General features: G+C 34.5%; 1 protein-coding gene across 4 annotated transcripts in view; it reads right to left on the bottom strand.

The window, feature by feature from the left end:
- SMARCAD1 (SWI/SNF-related, matrix-associated actin-dependent regulator of chromatin, subfamily a, containing DEAD/H box 1) overlaps positions 1–16,323 on the bottom strand; it is a 101,983-nt gene that overhangs the window by 29,673 nt on the left and 55,987 nt on the right. For all 4 annotated transcript variants that reach the window (XM_053666402.1, XM_053666403.1, XM_037140060.2 and 1 more), the window contains 3 exons: positions 14,755–14,836; positions 12,891–13,282; positions 3,439–3,638 (listed from right to left, as the gene is read on the bottom strand). In XM_053666402.1, the coding sequence (XP_053522377.1) occupies positions 3,439–3,638; positions 12,891–13,282; positions 14,755–14,836 (674 nt within the window). The remainder of the gene's footprint in view (positions 1–3,438; positions 3,639–12,890; positions 13,283–14,754; positions 14,837–16,323) is intronic.

Genomic DNA, 16,323 nt, shown 5'->3' with positions numbered 1-16,323 from the left:
AAGTATTTGTATGTGTATATTTGCTCCTGCTAAATTTATCTAAATTATAAGCAATGATATCACAACAGTGATGCCTACACAGATTCTTTCTCCGGAATGTAAAGGATCAATGAAAATGTAGTTTAAAAAGTCCTTTCAAACCCAAATTCACTTGTGACAAACTTTTAAAACAGGGCAGCTGTGTTCTTTCCCTATGGTAGTTCTAATATTTAGATGGTATACAAGCATACCTTCCATTTATGTTGACATTCTACAGTTTTCTGTGATTTTCATAACTGCATTACGTAAATTCTTATGCATTTTGCCAAGGTTACACAAATGATAAAATTTACAGCCCAGGCCTTCTGAATTAGTTAAATGCTCTCTTTTCAACAGGGGGACTATGAGTATCTTTAAGGTCTTCTAACTTACTGTTAAAAAACCCAAGATTTTCTAAGACCATAAAAGTAAATGAGGCAGCATGTTATTTTGAAGTTACTTCTTTTATTGGGGAAAATCCATTAAGAGTTACTATAATTTCCCCCTGGCTGGCATAGCTCTGTGGATTGAGTGCAGGCAAAGGGTCGCTGGTTTGATTCCCAGTCAGGGCACATGCCTGGGTTGCAGACCAGGTCCCCAATAGGAGGGTATGTGAGAAGCAACCCCACATTGATGTTTCTAGCCCTCTCTTTCTCCTTCCCTTCTCCTCTAAAAATAAATAAAATCCCCTTAAAAAAAGTTTCTATGAGTTCTCCTCAGTGTAAAAATTAAATTGGTTTTAAATCTCCTGTCAGAAAAACCCCTGGAACAGAAAGAGGAGGGGTACATACAATGTATTAAATTTGAGTTTAAATGCAGAAAAAACAGGGCTAGGGAGCCTGGTTTGAAGTAGTTCATATGAAAGGGATAAAGGACGCTAGTTGGCCAAAGGTTTATGATCCATAAGTATGACATGGCTGCTGAAAATACTGCCACAACATTGACTTGTAGTAAAATTAGTATCCAAGCCACTCAAATATTTACATCATAGTACTTTGAATTAGTCAAATCACACCTGCAGTATTGATCTGCACTCACGGCACTGTCAAATGGTTTCATAGTGACTGTTTAGATATAGGATAGGGAACTACCCTGTCAAGTTGAGGGAAAACAAGACCAGAAGAACCTTGTTAGATTTAGCCCAGAAAGACAGAACATATGATTAAATATGTTGTATAGTGAACACTGAAAAATCTTTTCAGTTAAAAGATTTAATAAAATTTTAGATAAATTGCTAAAGCTTGAGAGATGGCTACATATCTACAACTAGAATAAAATAGGAGATGTACTAAGGTTTTTTGTTTTCCTTTTCCCTTATTGTATACTGTTTTTAATGTCAGGTAATTTTAGTTTTGACACTTTAAAATAAAGTTATGAATGTAATGACTTTGAGATACATATGAAAAATCTTGTATTTTTCCTGCAAAGACCTTATTTTTAATGAGGAATTATTGTACGTCTGTATTTCCTTTATCTCTTAAAAGGTATTTTTCCTTCTTATATAATTATATAAATTTGTTAAGAGGAAAATAAACAGTTAATATAATTTTGCTACAAAGAATCTGTTCTGTTAAGACTGGTTTATTCATTAGCATAATCTAAGATTTTCCTTTGTTCTAATAAACCCCCTCGCAAGGCAAGGTAACTACTTTAAATGTCTGTACACTACGGAGCACACAGACATCTTGATGCCTGGCCAGAGTAACAAATAAAACTGCTTGTTCATCTCTTACCTTGGCTAAAAACAAAAACCAAGACAACAAATTTCACCCCCTAAAAGTGCATCTATAAATACTCTATAGAAATTATCTATACAGGTTTTTAGAAGTTGTACTTTGGACTAGATCCAACTAAAAACAAAAAAAAAAGCAAAAAAACCTCCCCTACTTTTATTATCTATTAAGTATTCCATTAAAAGTCCTCAATCTAATGGAAAGGATAGTTTATTACCTGATCATACTATTTACAAATAACAGGACTTTGTAAATATGAATTTAAGAGAGAAATTTTTAAAGTAATGCAGTAAAGCACTTGATTCCTTAAAATCCAAATTATGATAAAGGAGACTCAACTGGGTAAGTCTTGTAGAGTGAAGAACTCCCCATATCCAATGCTGTAGAACAAGAAGGAGCAGCTCCAACTACACTTTTAGGAGATGAATTTGCTGACATGGCCATAGTTCTTTCTATGCAACAGAGAAAAGAGCTTCTTTGTGGGAACTGCATCACGTTTCCCTACACCATCCCATAGCACCCTAGAAGGGCACAGAAAAGATTGTAGCTTACTATTAAAGGCCAGTAACCACACCTTGACTTTTAATTAACCAATGATCAGCAAATATGCTTTGATCATGAACTCAGAAAAACTACTAGAATAGTCACTAATTAATTTTAATGAGATCCTAGTGCTAATCTTATTGAATATCTATCAGAAATATATCCTGAACAGATGTAATTCATTTTTAAAGTTTCATAACACTGTGTAGTATAGACATACCATAATTCACTCTAAATATTCTGATTTTTGGAACTTAGATTGTTTCCTTGTTTTTCCCACTATAATTATTACCGCAGTAAACAATTTTAGACATTTTTTAAAAAGAAAGTATTCTGAGCAGTTCTCAGTCCCCAAACCACTTAAAATGAAAAGAGCTTTTAAAAGAAGTTCAAAACAATCTCTCACATTCCGATATCCCAACACCATGCAAAACGGGAGTGTTTACAATTACAGAACGCTATTTTAATATGTACTGACTGTTTGACCCATGTTTTGGTGAAAATAATTTAGTGCCTATTTTTTGTAAGAATTATGACAAGGTATTTACTAAAAGTAACAGCTTTGTAGAATATACCTTTTAAAAGTGCTTTTATAATTTCTTGTATTATCTATTTAATGAAAGTATCTTTTTCATTTTTGACGTGTTTCTACCCTAAAAAATTATTTACAAATCTGCGCTGTTGAAAGCATTTAAAATATTTAATGATAAATACAGGATATTTTAACCATTTCATTTTATTTACAATTAAAAAGAAACTGAGCTAATATAGAAATTTTTACACTGATGTTATTAAGTAGCTACTTTTTTTAAGTACCAAGTTTTAGAAAGGGGTTTCTAAAACCACCTTTTCAGTTTTTGTGACTATTTATGAAATCATCTGTCACCAGTCAAGGAAAACAGGTTATACAAGATGTAATATTTCCTCTACCTAATTTGTAATTGTATGATGGAGTAAAATATCCTGATTGGAGGGAGGCAAACCAGTTCATATACCACTTATAGAAGACACTGGATTTCTCTTTTGACATCAGTTTTCACTTCACTTCCACATTTAAGTTCCCTAGACATATCACAGAAAATACTTTCGGAAATTTTATGCAACTGAGGTAGAATAATGAATAGGTATGTACAACAAATAGTACCTTTGATTCAGAATGGAGGGTTGTTCTATGTTCCATCCACCTCCATTTCCAGTGAGCATGGTAACTTGTTTTGTTAATTTATTTGAAATGTCTTCACATTTGTTCATAAGCCTTATAACTACATCTCTTTCTTGGATCAGGGTTTTACAGTGCCATATCAAATCTTCTGATAGGCCATTAGTTTTGGACATCTTTGTGAACTATGGTATAAAAAGAAAAAAATTGAACCATTCAGAGTTAGTAAAGAAAAAGCCAGTACCAATTTCTTTATGAGGAAAAATATTTAAACTTTTCCTAATGACCTTAATCAAGTGCTAAGATCATGTTTCCATTTAAATACCCATGTTTCACTCTGATAATCCTGTCACCTCAAACTTTGCACACTGACATAAAATATCTTTCTCCCCAAATGCACAATTCCACACTTGTTACTTTGACCTTGGTAGCTATTCTTTTATAGAAGAATCTCCAAATTGTTAATGTCTCAGGTTTTGTCTTCAAAATCTCAGATTCACCTTAGTACCAAAGGCAATAATATCAACTGTAGTAATTGCATACCTGATCTCTTGCTGTTTTTTGTCACTCCCTATGACTATGACATATTACTACAGGATTAATCTTCCTAAAACATATTCTCTATCACCTATCATCAGTACAATCCATCAAGCTTTCAAAACTTCAATTATTATTTGTCACTTGATATTTTATCCTTAAACTTAGAGTGTTACTTGGAAAGATGATGCATGAATCAAAAGTTAACTATGGCCAATTCAATAATCTGATAAAACATTTTCTAAATTAATTTCATTACAAATGTTTTGTGTAAATATTCAAAGAATTTCTTTCAAAATGTATTTGTATTCAGCTTTCTAAAGGACACAATGAATACTTCATAATGTAAAAGCTGTAACAGAATTAAAAATTTTCCATATAGGTAGCTAAAAAACTGTATGCTGGAAAAAATTACAAAAAATATTTTAGTGAGAAGATTAGCAAGCCAAATAGCTGTTTGAAAGTGTGTGTGTATGTGTATGTGGGGGGGGGGTGGGGTGGAGGGGTGGGGTGCGGAATCCCACAATCCAGAATAAGATAAAGGAAAATAAAGTAAAATTATCTGTTAGGATAAAACCACACATGATTTTGATTCATGTGAATCTTATTTAGCATTTTCTTTCAAGTTACAAGAACCACATTAACAACTCTAAATAATCCCTATAATTTTACTTCTAAATTCACATGCAATGGAAATTCAAAGCTTATGGATATACTAAGATAATTTGATAAAAATAAAGTTTATAATAATACATTTTTCATATCCAACTTAGAGTAAGTTGGTAAAAAATAAAATCTCCAGTGTATTCTAAAACCATGTTATTAATGTACTACAGGGTTGAAAAATAAAACAAAAACCACTTTAAAAAATAGCATTGTGAAATATAAAGTTATTTGCATACTACTTTACACTTTTACAAAGTGACCTTGCACTTTGTGCTTTCCAGAGAAAAGATTTATATGTAAAGAGTAGATACATGAGAATCAGTGCCTTCAAGATTGTATGGGGGTTCCATTAGAACAAAAAATATATATGTATATCTCATGCCTACATGTAGTATCTGTGTTTTTGTGACATGTGTGAGAGAACCAACAAGAATAACCAGAAAATAAAGAGGGAACATATATTCTGTACTTTTCATGTGCAGAAACTACTAGATACCTTTTATTCACTAACTCATTAAATCCTCAGAACAATTACAAGATCAGTCCACTAATTCTGGATGAATAAACTAAACTTCAATTTCCAAGATCACAAAGCAAGATATTCTAAAACCCATACCCTTTTCTTTTCAGTGTATTATTTAGTACCTTCCTAAATAATAAAAATTTCAGACCTTAAAAGTTAACCCAAAAGCTTTTAAACTGTAACTACCTACCATTTATTATGCTCTTTATTTTCAGCAAGTACCACCCTGACTGGTGAAAGTGACTATTATATAGACAAAGTCCCTGTCCTCATGTGGTTTTGGGTCACTGGAAAAGACATGCAACAAATACTTTCAGGTGTAACAACCGGTATTATAAGGAAAAGAACAAATTTCATGGGCACTTTTTTGCAAGGAGACTAATACAACCTAGCATTTAGGAAGTCCTTTCAGAGTAATAAGGCTAGAAATTAGAAAGAACCATTTTGACTCACAGTCCATTCATTAGGTCAGAATAGATAAATTTCTATTAGCTTATTAGAGCTAATAAAAGAGATAAGCTAACATTACAAAAAAGAAAAAAACAGACACTATTGGCTCCTGATGAAAAAACACAACACTAAGCATGTTATAGTACTTGTGGGAGCCTTTAACCTTCTAATTATAACTTTATAGAAAATAATTGGTTCAGAAAAATGTGTTCAGGTTAAGTTATACCATGCATGGAGTTTTCACCAGAAAAGTCCAGGCTGGGAAGCTATAGGACAAATGACCCAGTTGTTCCACCAAAGATATTATGGGAAAAGAAAGAAAAAGAGATAGGTGGATGAGGAACCTACAGATTAAAAGAATTACAAGACCTATCCAGCAATCTCAATATGTGAACCTTATTTGGTTCCTAACTCTGTGAAACAAACAAAAAACAACTTTTACAGCATTTATGAAAAACTAGAAATTTGAACACCTGAATGGATATTTTCTAATATTAAGGAATTCTTGATGATTTTTATTAGGTGTGACAATGTTACTGTGGTTTTGTTTAAGGGATAAAAAAAAACAACCTTTTTTCAGTATGTATTTAACATTTTAGGGATAAAATGAAGTCTGAGATTTGCTTAAAAATAGAAGAGATGGAAGGAGGCAGATGAGGAGGGCATAGATGAATCAAGATCAGACATAAGGTGGTAACTGACGCTCACGATGAGCACATGGTTTCCTACACTATCCTGATTTTTATCTTTGTATGGGTAATGAAGGGAAGTGTCAAAGGCAACACTCATTTCAGAATGTTGCAACACTTTTAAGTTGGCTACTGAGATTTTTAACCGAACCTGATGTTTTAGTTAATTTCTGAATTCAAAACTTAACTGTCTGGGGTTTCCCACTCTCCCTTACAAACCAGCCATCATTAGAGTTGACTCAAATTATTGCTGCTGGTTTAAAATTTAGATTTACCTGAGTGATACACTGCCCATGAATGTATAACATCAGTAGGTTAATTTTCAAGGAGAAAGTTTTATTGAATGATAAGTCTATTTGAATCAGGTTCAGTTATGAGTGATAGTAATCCCAAAACATTAGAGGCGTAAATACAACACAAATCTACTTCTCTGTCATGTAAATGAGGACCTGAAGAAGCAGTTCAGATCTGGTATAATGGTTCCAAAATCAGTAATTCTATTTTATTCATCAAAATCCTCCCTATGTGGTTCCCAATATCACAATGACATTTCAACCAACAGGAAGAAAAGATCCTCTTAAGGATGCTTCCCCAAAATCATAATATATTTTTGCTTGTATCTCAGTGGATAGAACTTTGCCAAAGTATCACGAGAAAGGATGAAAATTGTAGTCTTAATATACTATGGATAATGTAACCAGCCATAAATCTGTTTAAAAGACCAGAGAAGGTTAGAGAGAGTAAAAAAAGACTTGATTCAATATGGCTAGAACTGATATTGTGAGAGAATAAGCAGAAAACAACAAATAGTATATGAGGTCTGTACAGAAAAAGTCCAGCCACTGTTAATGAGAACAGTTTGCATGATATCAATGTATTCTGGCAGCCAAGGAGAGTGGACTGGAACACTCATGTTATGACCAATGACTTCACTGTACTAGTCACTGGTGTGGGGGGGTGGGGGGTGGTAGATGAGGTTGAGTGAGCATGTATATTGTGTGGCCATCACATTCAAAATGGCTGAGGAAGTATAGCAATGAATCTGCATCAAATTCTGCATTAAGCTTGAACATTCCCTGCGAAAGCTATTCAGATCATTCAGAAGGCCCCAGCTATGGGCAACTGGTGATTGGCAGCTTCATCACAACAACATGCCCATTCATGCATCATATCTTGTGCAGAGTTTTTTGGCAAAACATCAAATTACTCAACCCCCCTACAGCCCAGATTTGGTCCCCTATGACTTCTGGCTTTTGCCACAACTAAAATCACCTTTGAAAGGGAAGAGATTTCAGACCACAGATGAGATTCAGGAAAGTAGGATGGGGCAGCTGATGGCAAATGGGAGAACTGTGTGAGGTCCCAAGGTGCCTACTTTGAAGGGGACTGAGGTATTATTGTCCTACATACAATGTTTCTTGTATTTTGTATCTTCAAGAGATGTCTTTATTTTTCATATTACATGGCTGGATACCTTCTGGGCAGACCTTGTATACAACACTTCCAGTACAAAATACTGTGGCTATCTATAGCTAACATTTTCCCAAGAGCCATGAAATTAAATGGGCTTTTACTTTATTTAACCCCTAGACTTCTCCATAGGTCAGTATCATAATTACACTCCACTTATACATGAAGAAATAGAGGAACAGAGAGAATTTACTTAAGGTTATATAAACTGCTAGAAAATGTCAAAATTGGGACCCCCAACCAGGTAATCTGGCTTCTACCACCTCCTGTGAAACACATGAAGAGGCATGAATAAAATTCAGAAACAAGATTCAACACCAGAAGGACAACAGGATTCCTTAGGATGTCAAGGAAATAATATCCCAAGGCCACGGCTGACCAGCTAGCCTGTAATACCACCGGTCTAATTCAGAGTAGGTCATAGACTCTAAAAGACACTTCCTCAAGAACATAAAGCTCACAGGATACTTGAAGTGTCTAAAAACAGAGGTGAAATTTAGACAGCTGGGGAGGAGTTTAGAATTGAAGTAATAATTATACAGAAAACTAAGTACACGGAAAAACCAAGACAACTAATAACTAGAGGGAATAAAATGGTGAGCAAGGAAATAAAGTAATCATGCAGTATTCTATATGGCTCAGCTATGAAAGGCATTTACCTAGCCGTAACAATGTAGATACTAAAAAATGATCTCGGAAGTTACCATACTGACTTACGTCGGTAGGGTTAGAAAACTGGAAATGGGCACATGGAGTGAGATGGACTGGGAGAAGAGAGCTAACCTTACAATACTGTCATTATGTCCCTGTGTGTCAATATGTTACGTCAATAGATAAAGCCTGCAAATGAAAAATTAAAAAACAGCTTTATGTTTGTATTATCTAGAGATAGGAAAGTGATAAGAATCAGATTAAAAAAGTAAAAGAAGTTATCTGTGGTGTGGAAAGTAGGCTGGGGCAGGGGATAGATATGAATTAGGGGGCAGTAAAAGTCTATAGAATTATTTAACTTGTTCATCTAAATACATGCATAAATAATAAAAATCAAATATTTTTTAAACCCTAATATTTAATCTCAAAATATCTTCACTAGGTGTGTGTGTGTGTGTGTGTGTGGTGGTGGAGTGGACGTGGTAACATGGTGTTGGTCCCATGGTACTTAAGGAAAGATGTAAGAACACTCTACTGTTCTGTTGCTATTTTCTAAAGACAAAAAGCATTTAACAATCCTGTAAGTTACTCTGTTTCACCAAAACAAATTTAAGAAATACAAAGTATTTGTAAATGAATAATGGACTAGTAAATCTGAAGTTACTGATAACAAAAAATGATCCCATTTACATGATATAAAATATAAAAATGTGTGTATAAATAGGTGAATGCTCAATAATTATTAGGTGGTGGGATCTTTGGTAGAATTTTGACTAAACTTTACTTTCTTCTCTGTTCTTGCAAGTACTGCTTTAATTTTAGATAAGGAAAACAAATCATTCTTTAGAAAAATGATAAAGCTATTTTTTCCAGAGGGAAGAAAAGAAAAAAAAAGTAATTGCTACTTGCTGGATAACTACGTACATTAAAAAAAAAAAAAGAACATCGATATGGCCCTGATTACTACCTCTTTGATGAAAAACTTAAGTATCACTCTTAAGAACTTTTTCCTTTAAAAAGTCACAAACTGAAGTACCTCTCTCTTGCCACAGTGTGTCACTCTTATAGTACTAACACTTTGAATTCCTACAGGAAGGGGGAAATTGTTTAAAAGTAGATTTCATTCCCAATCTAACAAGTAACAGTATTGAGAACAGAGTACTAATCTTATTCATTGCAATAAATAGCTATCAGCAGCCTACAAAGTACTCAGAATTAACTTATAGGTTTTTAAAAAATGTTTATCAAACTTTTAAAAATTAAAACAAAGCTGAATACTGTAATCAATACACAAGCTAACTGAAGCCATCCTATCACGAAGAAAACAGTAGACAATGCAACGCTTTATGTAATAAATTTAGACAGAACTTTATAATACTAATGAAAATAAAGCAAAAAAAGAGAACCTGTGGTCTGTGTTCTAAGTTACTAGTAGATGGGAACAGCTCAGTGAAAAACAAATATAAATTAAAAAAATAATCTCAACCTAGGTTGCTTGGTTAACTAACAGTCAAGAAAAACTGTACCTATACTGATCTAAATGTTAAGTAGATGCATACACGAAGTTTTTAGGTTGAGCTCTTCATGAATCAGTTACTCATGAATAAAGCATATAGACATAATAGCATCTCTACCCTACTGTGCACAAGGCAATCAAAAATTAAGTAGTTAGTAAACTGATTCCTTCAAATGTGTGAAATTTGGCAATAAAAATCCCAGTTTTACCACATTAACAGTACACGTTTTAAAACTAATGACATTTTTGGCTTGCTCTACTTCCAAAGTCTACATGATTCAATGATGTGGTTTCTTATAATAGACACATACTTTATTGCTCCTAAGCAGAAAAATAAGTAAAATGAAAAAATTACGAAGACAACTTGACAAACAATATTTAAGTGTTCACTCAAAGGAAAAAATGGGTATAAGGCTGAAATAAAAACGACCTCATTTAATTCACTGAGTTTGTTCAATAACTTTTCCTCATGTAAAATGAGGGTGATCAGAACATGTGAGAGCATTTTATTTAATTTTTTAGAAGTATAATTCTCTAACAAAAAAGTCCTAACAGTGATGAACGACTTTTCAAATTCTGTTTTAAAAGGCAGTGTTAACATAATTTTCACATTCGAATTATTTTTAAAATAAAATAGGACAGTAAAATACCAGTGGCTGCATTTAAGCTATCAATGTTATAGAGACATCAGTTTTAGCCAAATCATAATTAAAATGTATGTTTAAAAGATCTGTTGGCTCACTATGCATTTTAATGAAGTAAAAATTACCAAATTCCAAATCCTTCAGATTAAATAAGCTTTAACAATAATGTTAACAGTCTACTAAACTTTTGAATACTTGTTCTTAGCATATAATTTTCATTAATTATGATGGAGTAATTAAGATTTCAACTAATTCTAATAGGAATTTCTAAAAACATTAACTATGAACACAAAAGTAAATTTCTTCTTTTGTTTCATTTTGAAGTTGTTTACAAGTACATTATGAAAACTCTTTAATAGGGAAGGAGTAAATTACACAGCTTTTTACCAAAATATTCAACATTTTCTTTGATAATTTTGATATTAAATTGTCCTACAATTGAAAGTAGAAGCTTAGAGTTCTAAAGCAGATAAAACTCAGAGCTTGCATACACTGACTTGCTAATTTTAACCGTTTGTTTCCAAAACCTCTTCATTTACGTACTTTTTTCAGGACAGCAAAGCCCAGTACTCATTGAATTCAAGTAGCAACTTTAATTTTTAACTGCTACATAAAATAATCAACACTTACATGCCCAACTAGCAAAAAATAGTCTTTGTGTTCAACTTTCAGAAAGGGGACGAGGTTTCAGCAGGTAACATAATCTACAAATTCATGTTAGGACTAATTTAAACTATGCCAATTAATTAGTAGGGGAAATGTGTTTTCTACATGTTAAGTTGTTGAATATTTCTAAAAGCATTTGGCAGGTAGAATTCTGCTTTAATTTACTGTTACTATAAGATATTTGGGCAAGTAGTTGCAGTGACTAAATACATTAGTGCAGATAATTGCATTCCTATTAAATAAGTTAGAATCTCAACAAGCCTGAGCAACCCAGCTCTGCAATAACACAGGAGAGACCATTAAAGATGAAAAGAAGTAAGAAAAGCAAGAAAAGGAGAACAAGAAAGCCCTTCAGCAAATACTTTAACAAATAAATCACTCAGGCAAAGCTGAACAAGTTTTGAAAGGGCCTGCTTTGACAGATGTTCTCTGGAAAAGCACAGGCTTCGGGCAAAACGAATGTTGTTTTAAAGCTGCAAAATGCTAGTGATTCTGTTTCTTTATTTTTCAAATATTGCAGTTTTTTAAAAAAATTATTTTACAACCATTGTTCAAGGACCCGCCATAGTACCGCACTCCAAGACACTTATCCAGGGAACTTAGGCTCACATAGGTTTGTCACAAGTATAAAATTAGTCACAAAAGCAACCTGAGTTAGGGAATAAAAACTTCCTAAACATTTATAAAGCATCAAGAGTCAGTTTATCTCCTACAGCTGTAAATAATAATCCATACTGCTATCACGGCATGTATCACAGCTTGGCCTATATATAATCCATGCCATAAAAGCCCACATTTCACAAAAGTTGAAGCAAATTTTAAAAAACAAGACTTCTTACATTTTTCTATATGAATAAGATTTGCTGACTATTGACACTTATAAAAGTCAAAATACAGGTATTTTGAATAAGACTTGTTTATAAGGAATCAAATTCCAGAAAATGATCATGCAGAACGTACTTACCAGTGCTTATGCCTTCCCTTCACCTAACGCTTGAATTCTAGGCTTCCACACTTTTCTATCTTTCCAATTAAAAACGCTGCAGCCTGCTACACTCCATAAAATGGCTGCGTTGTTTAACCAAGAAAAACATGTTAGAGATTGAGCTGTCACTTTTAAAAGAAAAAGAAAATAAACAATGGCTTCTTTTGTGGTGAAGCATAAAACACTTAGGCTGGCAACTGGAATCATGGAGCTCCTCTGGACGTTGCTATTGCTCTTCAAGTAGTTGTAGTTAAATTTCTGCCACATTCTTGCTTTCTGCATGGTGCCCCAGCAGTAACAGATCAGAACAGGCTAGAAACGACTCCCTCCTAAATGTAAGCTCTAATTTCTTCTTCTGCAGTGAAATGAACCAAGTTTCTATGCAAAAGAATGAGTGACAGTATACCCAGCCAATCAGCTTGGGTTTTTCCAGGAAAATCACCCCTTAATTCATTCAAAATTAGGTCATATGACACTATTTGAAATACTATTGGCTTACAATGAAAGTAATGTTTGACTCTACACAGGATAAGGCCACCCATCTATGCTTCCCTGGGCTGAAGACACCTTGACTATAAACGGTACTGTGAATTAAACACACACACACAGAGGGAGTGGGGGAGAAAGAATGTAGCCTTACCAGAGCTTCCCAACTATTAAAGGGCCGGAGTTCTGTTATCTTCTGAGCCTTTTTCTGGGAACACTGAGGAATCAAAGTAAGCTCAGCAACTGAAGCATCTTGAAGGAAGTGAAGAATTTTACCTTTATAGCCATCCTCCATCACTTCTTCACCACTACTATAGTCCTCATCTAGTGAACTACCGACATCAGAACCTGAATCATATTCAGAGTCTTCAATAACTCTCTTTGGATTGAATACATTTTTTTTACGTTTCTTGTTAAAACCATTTTGTGGTTTCATGGAACATTTCTGTTTTAGTTTTGCTTTAGCTACATTTTTAGGATAATTTTGACTTCTTGAAGAAACTTCTTTCCCATTTGGAAACTCACTTTGTGAAGCATACTGCATATCTGTGTACAAAGACAAAAATAACTAAATTAGAAAGGTATAAATTAAATATATATAAAGATGAAACACTTCGAATCAGGTAAGAAAATATTTAAACATATATATAATTTCCTTTTGAATATAGAATTCACTACAAGTTACTGTCAAGTCTTGATACACTCCAAAGAGAAACACCCAAGTAGAATCTGAAGTTATACAATGTTAAGTGATTAGTTTCAAATACAGGTGGTAACTTATTTTTCAAAGGATTAAATATAAATCCCCATTTTCTAATGAAGGTCCTGAAAACACAGACAGCAGCTGCATATCCACAACATGTCCCCGATGTTACCTAGCAGCCCCATCATTATGCCAACACTGATGGGCACAGCAAAAATAAAAGTTAGGGTTAAGGGTAACGGTAACTTTAAACCTCCCATACTATAGTTAATTTTTTCCTCACCATTCCCAACTAGTCTAAGTTCATCATTACTTTAAAAATTATTTAAATATATTAAAAGGCACCACAACTTTACTACTGACTAATGAATCATATTCCACAGATTTCTAAGATGCTTGGGTAAAGATAGTTATTTTATATACCAGAAAGAAAATATGTACCAATTAATCTTTATACAATACTTTAATATTTAGAATGTTTCTGTTTTACCTACTCAAAGAGCTTCACAACTTACACATTTATTATCATACACCTTCATTCTTGTGCATATATAAAAAAAGCCAAATAAGCTAGATAAGGTATTCCTCAACTTTCTTCACATTCACAACCTATCCCTTCTGAATCAATTTACAGACTTAAAACTGTTGATATCAGTGGCTTTCTTTTCGCCACACAATAAAATTCTCTATGTCATCAAAAGCATTTCTAGTACAGCCTTTCTTAAAAGAAATAATTATTAAAAAACAATAAAAACCTGAAGTCAATGTAATGAGCTAGTGTACTTAATTCTTGCTTAAGGATGTTACTAAACATGTGTGATTCAACTCTTCCCCACTAGTCTCATACAAAATTTGGTTCCTAAAGTTAGTGTTCCACTACAGGGCAAGGGACTCTCTTCCATGCCAGTAATTCCCACCTTGTAAGTTTCTGATGTTGGTGCTTTTACACTCATTCAAGTGGAACTAGGACATCTACAATGCAGTGATCATCAAACCAGCAATCATGAAGATCCACTCAAAGAGTTGTTAAAATATAAAAAATGCTTCTTTGGTACTCAATAAAACATAGTAGTTTATAAGTAGCTAAAATTTCAAAGAAAGTTATCCAAAAAGAAAAGAATATTTATTGTTTTATTTAATAGGCCAAACATTTTGGAAGGGTTCATTTAAAGAAATTTTTGCATTATTATTTCTAGCATTTTTAAATCCCATTATCTTATTAGATAATAGGTTTGCTATATTTTTATATACTAAAATTTACAATATAATGGGAAGTATGCATTTTCTATAATAATAACATAGAATGGATAATTACCTTGATCTTCTGCAAATACTTTTAAAGATTCTAAGGCTTCTGTATACATCCATTCATGTTCCTTGAGTACATCCCTTAGTTCCTAGAAATAAGTGATTGACATTTTGTTAAAAATCTAATGTTAGCAGCTCATAGAAAATAAAATTATTATGCTTTTAAAAATTAGAAAATCAACTCCCTGTCAAAACGGTGGCATCATACACATGGCCTGCCTCTTCACACATTAAAATTACAACTAAAGTACAGAACAACCATCACTCAGAACCGTCAGAAATTGAGTTGAAGGGAAGTCTGACAACCACAGAGTTAAACCACATCTATCCAGACTGGTGGGTGGTGCCTCATCCACGTGTGGCTGATAAAATTTTGGGGTGGATATCTCGGGAACAAGGAGTCTCAGCCTGACACCAGGACCCCAGGCCAGGATTCCAGACCAGGGAGATTAAGTCCCCAAAACTTCAGACTGTAAAAACCAGTGGGGTTTGAATTGGAAGAAACTGCTGAAGCCCCAAGCAGTTTCTCTTAAAAGAACCCACACATGGATGTACCTACTCAGACTTACTCCCACTGAGCTCCAGAATGGGGGTAGCAGCTTGAAAGGCACCAGTGGCATAAAGTGAGGATCCAAGGTTTCTAGCATCTGGGTGAACAGAGGCCATTTTCCCTTTTCCAAACCTGGCATACTGGTGCCACATCTGAGACTCTACAAACCTGGGTAACACTGTTTGACCTGCCTTGGAGATCCTAAGAGACTCAGCTCCAACCAACTTATGGTCCCACCCAAGATGCTTTTCCATATGAACGGCTGCTGTTGGCTTATACTTCACAACTTCCTAAATCCTATCAAACAAGCAACAGCTGGTCCCATTGAGCCCCCAGCCCAGCACTAGCAGCAGCCAGCCTAGCTTTACTGCTTAGCTTTGCCTGGGAATCTCCAAGCCCAGCACATATGGCAGCCTTCTCTGACTGCTTGGTACCTCAGGCAGGGTAGTCCTGGACAAAACACAGGTGAGGGATGACATTGGCCTGCACCACCTGAGAAACCCCAGGACCAGTGCACCCAGTGGACAGCTACAGAGCACTTTGGAGCACACCTTGACCCTGCACAGCTGATTCTCCACAGGGGCAGAGGTTGGTGGTCAGTGGTCATAGCTAATCCTTGCAGCTGACTGGCCTGGGTAAATCCCTCCCATTGACCTGCCAACAGCAACCAAGGCTCAACTACAAGAGGGTCTACTCAGCCCACACAAAGGGCACACTTCAAGTACCTAGCCTGGGTGATAGGGGAAACTGTGCTACTGTAGGACCCCACGGGACACCTACTACACTAGCCCACACTACCAAGACACAGAATCAAGGCAGCTATACCTAATATACAGAAACAAACACAGGGAAGCTGCCAAAACAAGGAGACAAAGAAACATGGCCCAATTGAAAGAACAGATCAAAACTACAGAAAAACAGCTAAATGAAATGGAGATAAGCAACCTATCACACGTAGAGTTATAAGGATGCTCAAGGAACTTTTGAAACCCTCGACAGCATAAAAAAGATCCAGTCAGAAATGAA

This window comes from Artibeus jamaicensis, unplaced genomic scaffold (genome assembly GCF_021234435.1).
Source record: "Artibeus jamaicensis isolate MK-2021 breed Jamaican fruit bat unplaced genomic scaffold, CSHL_Jam_final contig_452, whole genome shotgun sequence".
NCBI lineage: Eukaryota > Metazoa > Chordata > Mammalia > Chiroptera > Phyllostomidae > Artibeus > Artibeus jamaicensis.
The sequence above is the reverse complement of the archived record's forward strand: the minus strand, read 5'-3'. Positions and strand labels throughout refer to the sequence as shown.